General features: G+C 51.9%; 1 protein-coding gene and 1 non-coding gene across 6 annotated transcripts; one reads left to right on the top strand and one right to left on the bottom strand.

Annotated features, from left to right (window-relative positions):
* The first annotated feature begins 41 nt into the window (after positions 1-41).
* On the top strand, positions 42-7,434 carry BTBD19 (BTB domain containing 19). 5 transcript variants are annotated; one of them, XM_045545584.1, is made up of 8 exons: positions 42-351; positions 1,627-1,840; positions 1,968-2,021; positions 3,704-3,763; positions 4,333-4,401; positions 4,479-4,610; positions 4,711-4,836; positions 4,954-7,434. In XM_045545584.1, the coding sequence occupies exons 1-8, from the start codon at positions 266-268 to the stop codon at positions 5,086-5,088; spliced, it is 876 nt and encodes a 291-aa protein (XP_045401540.1). In that variant the 5' UTR covers positions 42-265; the 3' UTR covers positions 5,089-7,434. The 5 variants fall into 5 exon arrangements, with proteins under 5 accessions (XP_045401540.1, XP_045401541.1, XP_045401543.1 ...); XM_045545585.1 differs by having other exon boundaries at positions 1,696-1,840; positions 4,479-4,836; XM_045545587.1 differs by lacking the exon at positions 4,711-4,836.
* Positions 7,435-8,349: 915 nt separating this feature from the next.
* LOC123636118 lies at positions 8,350-8,462 on the bottom strand. The gene has a single exon (XR_006734332.1). It is a non-coding gene; the product is annotated as a U5 spliceosomal RNA (small nuclear RNA).
* Positions 8,463-9,768: the final 1,306 nt, after the last annotated feature.

Below are 9,768 nucleotides of genomic sequence, written 5' to 3'. Positions count from 1 at the left end.
CACTCCGCCGCTGGCGGCTGGCGCGGGCAGGCTCCCAGCCAGGCCGCATCCGCCAGCCTCTTCCCCACCACAGGCTGCTCCAGCCCCGATTCCTCCTGGTCCCTCCCCAGGCCTGTTCCTATCCCGGAACCCCTGGCCTCTGATGCCCTCTTCCTTCAGGATCCTGGGCCTCCCCGAGTGCCTGCCCCTCCGTCTCAGGCCTTCCTAGCCTCGACAGCTCTAGGGCCGGGCCAGGCCTCCCTCCTAGCCGCTCTCTCCCCCACCCATGGAGGGCCTGGGACTGGTGGTGTGCGGCGAGGCTGCGCCCTTTTCCACAGCACTCCGAAGCCTCGTCAACAACCCCCGGTACAGGTGAGGGGGCCGTCTGCGGGTTGTCCCGGGGGGCTCTGTTGGCCCCATGACGCTGAGGAGGCCCTGGGGGAAGAAGAGGCGGCAGTTAGAACCTGCCTTCCTCCCTGGTGGACTCAGTCTGTGGGGAAGTCAAGTGGAGACAGTGGCTTCTGGTCACGAGGTGTCCGTTGTGGTGTCCTGAGAGCCAGAAGTGGGGACAGTGGGGGCGAGAGCCCGGAGCTGCTGTGTGAGCTCAGGCAAAGCGCCCCCCTTCTCGGAATCTCAGGCTGCTGGCAGAAGAGAAAGATCCTCAGTCCCTTGGATCCTGAGAGGTGGGAGGGGACGATTCTTCCTTCTCCCTCTTAACACTCAGCTTGGTGTCTAGGCTCCTTCCTGGAAGAAGCAGAGGAACAGACGCCCCTGTTCTGGGAACCGGGGGCTCACAGAGGAACAAAGCTCAAGGGACTGAGCCAGAGTCCCAGGCAGGAAGTAGTCAAGGGTGCTGCTGCTCCGCGCCTGTCCAGGATGCTTGTGTCATCTGAAACCAGGGATAGAGCTTACAGGGGGCAGCGCTGGTCAAGAGAGCTAGCATGAAGCTTTCTGTCCCCACTGTCTCAGAGCTAGGCTCCTCCCCCATGGCTGGGACTCCTATAACCCTGCTTCTTTGGGGGTCACAGTCTGCCGTGAGTAGTGTGAACCCAAGGCTTTGGACCTGGGACTGGGAGGCCCCAGGAAGCTCAGGCTTCACCTGCCTTCTATCAGAGGCCCCGTTCAGAGGCCCACAGGCTGGGGCCGGAAGTGATTGTGAATTTGGAAAATGTGGTCTGGCCTCATGATGGTGCATCACTGCCGTGTCTGTTTGCAAGTGCACACTCTGCACCCCACACCCCCACACCCTCCTGCCTGGAGGAGGGCTGAAAACAGCTGAGTTTGCAGCCAGTCGAGGAAGAGCCAAGAGGTGCTTTCCTTCCCCCAAGACTCAGGCTGGGGAGGAGAAGGGTAGGTGGGATCAATTTTGCCTGTGTCAGCCTTGGTGCCCCTTCAGTGACCAAGCATAGCCACCTCCTCTGAGATCTGAGGTTTAGAATAGGAAGTCACTTGCCTGCAGTACCATCTGGTGGAGCTGGGACTAGAACTCAGGCCTGCGTGTCCCACACCTTCTGCTGGAAGTACTAAACCCTGTGTCTTACATTATAGTTATAGGAAACCAAGGCCCAGAGTGGGCAAGGTAAAGCCCAAGGTGCACTCTAGACTGGGGCCTCCTCTGCCCTGGCTCTCTGCCCCTCTCTCCCACAGTGATGTTTGCTTTATGGTTGGTCAAGAACGACAGGAGGTATTTGCCCACCGGTGCTTGTTGGCCTGTAGATGCAGCTTCTTCCAGCGACTTCTGGGCTCGGAGCCGGGCCCCAGAGTGCCGAGTCCCGTGGTGCTAAGCACTGTGCCAGCTGAGGCCTTCCTGGCAGTGCTGGAGTTCCTGTACACCAACAGTGTCAAGCTGCACCGCCACTCTGTGAGCCCACTGAGCAGGGGCCTGGGTGGGAGAGGCTGGGGGTGCAAGAGGCAGGAGTTTGCCCGTCATGCTGTGGGCTGCCGGACAGGGGAAACTCCCTTCTGCTCCCCAACCGCCCACTCTGCAGGTGCTGGAGGTGCTGACGGCAGCTGTGGAGTATGGGCTGGAGGAACTGCGAGAGGTGGGTTTCTGTGCCAGGTCTCTGTCTCCTTTCCCTTGCCTGTCACGGGCCACTTCCCACCCTGCTTCACACACACTCTGGCCCGGAGAGGAATGTGCGCCCACACAGAGAGGAGTATGGGTATCTTTCTGTGTAGGCAGAGCATGTATGTGTGCCTATGTGCAAAAGGATTCTTGGGTGCCCTGTGTGCTGTGGGGGCAGCAGGGGTGCTTATGGCTGGTGCTGGAGATACAAGGATAAGTCAGCCTTGATCCCTGTTCTGACAGACACATGGAAACACTTAACAGGGTGGCATAAGAAGTGTGATAGATGAGGGTGAATGGTGCTAAGACTGTGTGGAGGGTCTCCCCAGTCCCACCACCAGGGAGAGGAGGAGAAGATTTCTTGGAGGAAGAAACATTCATGGTGTATCTGGTAGAACAAATAGGATTTTGTAGCCAGGTGTAGTGGCTCATGCCTGTAATCCTAGCACTTTGGGAGGCCAAGGTGGGAGGATTGTTTGAGGCCAGGAGTTCAAGACTAGCCTAAGCAACATAGCAAGGCCCCATCTCTATAAAAAATTTTAAAACTTAGCCAGGTGTGGTGGCACATGCCTTGTAGTCCCAGCTACTCGGGAGGCTGAGGCAGGAAGATTGCTTGAGCCCAGGAATTCGAGGTTGCAGTGAGCTATGATCACACCACTGCACTCCAGCCTGGGCAACAGAGTGAGACCCTGTCTCCTAAAAAAATAATAGGATTTTGTTCAGAGGGGCAGTGGGAAGATGGCATTCTAGTCACAGAGGCACCAAAGGAGCTAGTGAGACATTTGGTGTGGCTGGACTAGGAATTGGGTTATGAGGAGAGGGCAAGGTGAGACTAGAGAGGGTGCCCAGGCTGGTTCATGCAGGGCCTTCAAGCATTTGGACTTCTTTTAACTAGAGGGCAGTGGAGACTCAGTGAGGGTTTCAGGTAAGGGAATGAGGATTTGGCAGCGAAGGGAGAAGGGACTGGAAGAGATGGGAAGCACCTGCCAGTCCAGCCAGGATAGTGCAGCAGTCAAGAGATGATGCGGCTCATGCCTGTAGTCCCAGCTACTCAGGAGGCTGCTGAGGCAGGAGGATCACTAGAGGCCAGGAGTTTGAGACCAGCCTGGACAATATAGCAAGACTCTGTCTCTGAAAGAAAAATTAAAAAAGAGATCATGTGTGGCCATGATGGGAGGGGGGTGTGTGGCAGTGGAAGCCCAAGAGAGAGGTAGATGGCTCTGAAAGAGGAGCTAGAACTGACAGGATCCAGTGTTATTCTGGATGTGAGGATGAGAGAGATGTCATGGATGAAATTTCAAGCTTCTGGTAAAAACAGAAGTGTTCTGAGTCAGGAAGGGAACAAGTAGAGGAAGATAAGCATCCTGACAGAAGGGGAGAGTGACATTTTTGCATGGCTCTTATCTGGTATGGTTACTGGTGAATGTGCTAGAAGGTGAGTTGCTGGGCTTGGCTTTGCTCGTCTCCAGTTCCTCTGAGCTTGCCTTCTCAGGCTCTGGCAATTCCCTGCCACCCCTGGCCTGGGAGGTCAGGATGGGCCTGGAGCTGCTAGGAGCCTGGGTGGCTCACTGTTCCAAGCTTGCTCACTGCTTCTGGGGTGCGACTGGGGTCTTGGAGCAGGGATGCCTCCGCACAACCCACATTCATTTCTGTTCTCAGCTGTGCCTGGAGTTTGTGGTGAAGGTGCTGGATGTGGAGTTGGTTTGTGAGGCCCTGCAGGTGGGTGCTGCTGGCCAGGCCTGGGAGGAGTCTGGCTTTCAGTATGTGAAATTGAATTCCCAGGTGCCAGGAGCCTTGACCTCCACGCCTTTTCTGGCCTGGAACAACCTGGGTGTATGGGGGTAGGAGTGGGGAGGGAGTGTCCAAGGATGTTTGTAGGATGGACTCAGTGCTCAGAATCCCTCAGATCTGGGATCTGGGGGACATCAGCAGGGTCAAATGTGGGAGCAGGATTTGAAGAGTCTGGAGGTCTCTGTTGGTCTCTCAGGGCTGGGGAACGGTTCTCTGCTGGACCCGGGGAAGGGTGTAGTGCAGAGTTTAGAAGCCAGGTGTAGGCCTTGGGTTTGAAGGACATAGCACAGTCTCCTGTAGCAAACAGCAGGTTGTTGAGTAAGTCCACCTACATGTACATGTGCAAATGGGGGCCTTCACTGGGTCTAGTTTCCTGGGAGGCCACAGGCCCTGTCAACCTCCCCAACTAGGGCTAAGGTCAGGCTCACCATGGTAGCCCCGGTGTGAAGGGCTGGGCTATGCGGCCTCTCAGTCTCCGACCCTCATTCTGCTCCCAGGTGGCTGTAACCTTTGGCCTGGGGCCGCTGCAGGAGCGTTGCATAGCCTTCATAGAGGCCCACAGCCAGGTACAGCTCCTTATCTTCATACTCCTGACCCCACGCACCCCATTCTGCTCCTCCCTGACCCGTACGCCGGCCCGCAGGAGGCGCTCCGGACCAGAGGCTTTCTGGAACTGTCGGCGCCCGCGCTGCTGCCCCTGCTGCGCAGCGACAAGCTCAGCGTGGACGAGGCCGAGCTGGTCCGGGCGGCCCGGAGCTGGGCGCGAGTGGGCGCGGTGAGCTGGGGCTGGGGGAGCGCGAGGGCGCTGAAGGAGTTGCAGGCTGCGGGAACCCGGCGAGCGGGCGGCGGCCTGGGCTCAGGGCTGGCGTTCGCAGGCGGTGCTGGCGCAGCCTGTGGCCGAGGTGGCGGCCCCGGTGGTGAGAGAGCTGAGACTGGCCTTGTTGGCTCCAGCAGAGCTGAGCGCCCTGGAAGAGCAGAACCGGAGGGAGCCGTTCATCCCGGTGCGGACGCGGGCAGACCCACCCAGCAGCGTGGGGTCAAGGCGCCGAGAGGGGCGGGGGGGAGGTGGGGACGAGGGGGCACCACGGAAGTCCACGGTGACCGGCCTTGCTCTGCAGGTGGAGCAGATCGTGGAGGCGTGGAAGTGTCACGCCCTGCGGAGAGGGGATGAGGCTCGGGGCGCCCCTTGTCGCCGCCGGAGAGGCACCCTGCCCCGGGAGCATCACCGCTTTCTGGACCTGCTCTTCAAATGACCCAACGCCAGCATTTCCAGGACTCCTGAGCCTGCCCCAAACTACATCTCCCGACGTGCTCGGCGCTCGGAGCGAGCTTCTGCTCCCGGCATGCTCCGCGAGCGGGGCGCGGGAAGGACCGTTTTCTGCCATGCGCGGCGCCCGTGCGCGGGTCATAGGGCGGGGGCGAAACGCGTAAACGAAGCGTTTTCAGTTGTACGCCTTCATTGCGCGCGCTGACACTGGACGCTTTCGTTCACCCGTCTACTCTGCTGACTCTCACGTGTCTGTTCAGGTCGGCTCTGTCTTTAATTCCAGACCTGTCTCCTGGAGTTCACTCCTTGAGTGCCCCACAAACACCCCAGTCTCAGTGCAAAATTGAGCTTCCCTTCTTTACCCAGCGGTGCCCGCATCGTGTTTCTCATTTCCGTGGTTGACCACGCCAGAAACCTGGATTGCATCCTTCTCTCTCTTCCTCACACTTACCTCAAGTCTGAGGTCGCTCTACCTTCTAAAAGACCTTTCTAGTTGGTTTAGTTTTCCAAACCACGGGTTCAGCCTATCCTGACACGTCTTGTTAGTCTTTCTGCCTTCACTCCATCGCACCCTCAGTCCATTTCCCACTCTGCAGCCACACCTGAGATCTCTGTCCTACTTCCTCTATTAATTCCCCCGTTGCCCTCCAGGACAAAATACAATCTATTTCATTTTCAAGACTCTCAAAACTACTAGTGGTTCCTAAATGCTAGCAACTCCTCTCAAACACCACCGTTGCATAGATTCACTCATCCCAGAGGTATTAATTCTCTAGCTCCAGATTTACTCTCTTGGTTATTGAAGACTCCTCTGCTCTCTCTCATTCATCATACATCTTGTCTTTCCTGAGGACCTGAATCTCTCTGGAGAAAGGTCCCTGGGGCCTAAAGAGGTGCCTTATTCATTTCTGCTTCCTCAGCCCCTGTCACATAATGAATGCTCTGTAAATGTTAAGTTAATGACATTTATTTCCTTATTTAAATGCCACTTTATTCCATAAAGAATTTTAAGGTATCTGTAAAACAATATACCATCAATCTAAAATGAGAGACAGTTGACTGTTTAGAAGAAAATTAAGTTGGATTTCTATCTCAGGAACGTTATACAAAAATATATTGTATATGGTTTAAAGATAGTTATTTGGTGTTCTCCTGCAGGAATGAAAATGTGGTTATCCAGTAGTACCACTGCATGGCAACACTGTTGGGAAGAGTGAAAATTGAAAATAATCTATATGTCCATTAATAGAGGACTGGTTATATTAGCTATGGTATATTTCTACAATGATATGGAAAGATATCCATGATCTTTGGTGAAAAAAGCACAGTGCAGACCAAGTACAGTGCAATTCCTTTTGTTAGAAGAAAAGATAGCATAGTGATTAAGTGTGTGTTTTCTGGAGCCAGGATGCTTGTGTTTGAATCTCAGCTCCACCACATAATGGCTTTGTTACTTGAGTTAGGATACTTAATTTTTATCTACCCCAGTTTCCTTATTTATAAAATGGAGCTAATAATAGAACCTATTTAGTAGGGTTGTTAGGAAGATGAAATTAGTTAATTTTGTAAAATACTTAGAACTGCAGCCAGGTGTGGTGGCTTATGCCTATCATCCCAGTTACTCGGGACGATCACTTTAGGCCAAGAGTTCAGGACCAGCCTGGACAACATAGTGAGACCCCCATCTCTGCCAAAAAACAAACAAACACAAAACAACAAGCAGAACTGTAGTTGGACAGATTAAACGCTGTATATGTGTTTAGAAAATAAACACATTCATTTGTTCCGTAAGTATTCATTGAGTGCTTAGTGCCAAACACTGATTTAGGGTCATGGAATACATCAGAGAATAAGTCAAGTCTTTCCCAAGGAGCTTACATTCTAGAAGAAACATACAATAAACAATTAAATAAATAAATATGACATAATTTTAGGGAGTAGTTTATGCTATCAAGAAAAGTAAAACAGGTTAAAAAGATAGCGATTTGGTGGGAGTGGGACTGTTGCACCCAGCATAGTGAGAGCAGATCTCCCAATACCATTTGACAAGAGATCTGCAGGGAGCCACATGTCCTGGGGAAAGGCATTGGAGGGGTTTGTGTATGAGAGAATGGTGTGGTTGGATTTATGTCTTTTTTATTTTGGATATTTTTAGCAGCTTTATTTGTAATTGTTAAGACTTGGAAGCAACCAAGATGTCCTTCAGTTGGTGAATGAATCAATAAACTGGTACATCCAGATAATGAAATATTGTTCAGCATTAGAAAGAAATGAGCTATCAATCCATGAAAAGACATGGAGGAAACTTAGATGCACATTACTAAGTGAAAGAAGCAAAACTGAAAAGGCTACATACTGTAAAAAAATATTTTGGCTGTTATGTGGAGGATTGGATGGAGGGGGAGGGAAGGAGAGAGAAGAGTGGTTAGAATGGTCTAGGGAGGAAAGTTAGGAGGCTATTGCAATAATTCAGCAAGAATGGGAGGAAAATCAGCTGGTTGCAGTGGCTAACGCCTATAATCCCAGCACTCTGGGAGACTGAGGTAGGATAGCTTGAACCCAGGAGATTGAGGTTGCAGTGAACTATGATGATGCCACTACACTCTAGCCCAGGCGACAGAGTGAGACCTTGTCTTAATTAATTAATGAAATAAAAAGATGGGGGGAAAAATCACTGCTAACAGTTTTTTTTTTTTTTTTTTTTTAGACAAAGCCTCTGCTGCTGGGGTTAGAGTGCAGTGGCGTCATCATAGCTCACTGCAACCTCAAACACCTGGTCTCAAGCAATCCTGCCTCAGCCTGCCGAATAGCTGGGACTACAGGTGCATGCCACTATGGCCAGCTAGTTTTTTCTATTTTTAATAGAGACCCTCTTGCTCAGACTGGTCTCAAACTTCTGGCCTCAAGCGATTCTCCTGCCTCAGCCTCCCTAAGTGCTAGGCTTGCAGGCAAGTGCCACTTTGCCAGACCTTTGCTAACAACTGTTAGTTGTTAGGAATGGAACTAGGGAGCCACACAGGAGTGATAGATTTGTCCCTTCTGTGCATGTCTACCCAAAAAAGTCAAAAGCAATAATGCAAACAAATGTTATCCTCCCTTCCTGACCTTTAGCCCTCACATCTGCAACTAACAAATAAAAATAAGATAAAATGAAGACCACACCAAAAAAACACCATGTTAACAACTGTGAAGTCAAAACCAAAATGACGCAAGACACAGTAACTTCTACAACTTTAATGTTACAAGTAGCCTCATTAACATGACTTCAAAAATTGTATTAAAACTCTTGACTATTCCTCTCCACAGAAATCTTTAGCAAAAGGTGAAAGACTTGTTTGATCTGAAGAGACACCAGAGTATTACTATGCTTTTCTGCTTCAAACTTCCCAGAGAGAGCCAACAACTTGGTTGTGGTTGCTCAATGCTTGCGCAGTGCACGCTACCTGCATGCACTTCATGTATATACATACTGCTAACAGGAATTATGTCATGCACTAGTGGAAAAAACCCCGCAGGGATGGAGCTCGCTCAAGCACCGTGAAGCTGTCTTTTCGTGGTGCACCATGGGTATGCAAATACGGGCGGCTCTGGGCTGGTCCGGAATACCAGCTGCTGGGTGTGGCGGGGCCTCTGCTTCCCTTATTTTTCTCCGGGTGGTGTGGGCGGTGCCGGGTGCTGAGTGCCTTGCTTGGGCTGGTATTGGAAAGTATTAGTCTCAATCCTTCAGTTCTGTCGTTTTGTACCCATAGTGAGCCCCCAGCCCCAGGGAGCTAGAAGGGAAGAGGCCAAACACACTTGGGGGAGGGGGTGGGACCACTTAGGAGGGATGTCACCATCCCCTCCTGGAGGAGATGGCATTCAATTCATCTTGGATGATTTGGGGTTAGGTCAAGGGGAGGAGGGTAGGTGTTTTAGGCAGAGGGAATGACCTATGTAAAATTGTGGAGGTGAAGACCAAAAGTAACTCAGTGTGTCTAGAGAGTGGAGTGTGGGTGTATCTGAATGAGGGTGTGAATCTGGTGGGGACACCTTCTGGGGTGGGTGGTAGGCAGAGGCTAGATCTTGTGGGGCCTGGAAAGGGTTTGGGTTTTATCTTATCAGTGGTGGGGAAACCATGGAAGGGTGATGAAGTCAGAGGGCTGAGTAGCGCAAGGTGCAAGGTGCCACATCGGGTGGGCTGCCTTGCAAGCAGTGCTGGGACTTGACCCCTGAGACTGGATGTGGTCAGTACCCCAAGACTGCCCACTTCTGGAGTGGTACAACTCCAACTGACTGGGTTCCCTTAAGCTGCTGCCACACCAGGACATCCTTCTTTGTTTCAGGATTGTTCCCCAAGCATGCAATCAGAGCAAAAACTCTCGGCATAGCTACCATACAAACTACAAAAATAAACAGAAAGCATCAATGGGATGCCAGGTCATTTCTTGCATAAATGATTTCATTTAAAATCCTGAAAGAAAAAAATTAGTACTCTCCAAGATAGGCTCTAATCTTCCCGTTTCATAGATGAAGATGACAAGACTCAGTGAGATGAGCTAACTTGCTAGTAAGTGGCACAGTGGGCTGACATCCTTTGCACTGTTCTGGCCTGGTCAGCTCTCCCTGTCCCACCCAGAAGCCCCTCCAGAGTGACCCAAACACGACTGGACCCAAATCCAGCCTCCAT

The sequence above is a fragment of the Lemur catta genome, chromosome 3, assembly GCF_020740605.2.
Source record: "Lemur catta isolate mLemCat1 chromosome 3, mLemCat1.pri, whole genome shotgun sequence".
Classification (NCBI taxonomy): Eukaryota; Metazoa; Chordata; class Mammalia; order Primates; family Lemuridae; genus Lemur; species Lemur catta.
Note: the sequence above shows the minus strand (reverse complement) of the source record. Positions and strands in the feature narration are given on the sequence as shown.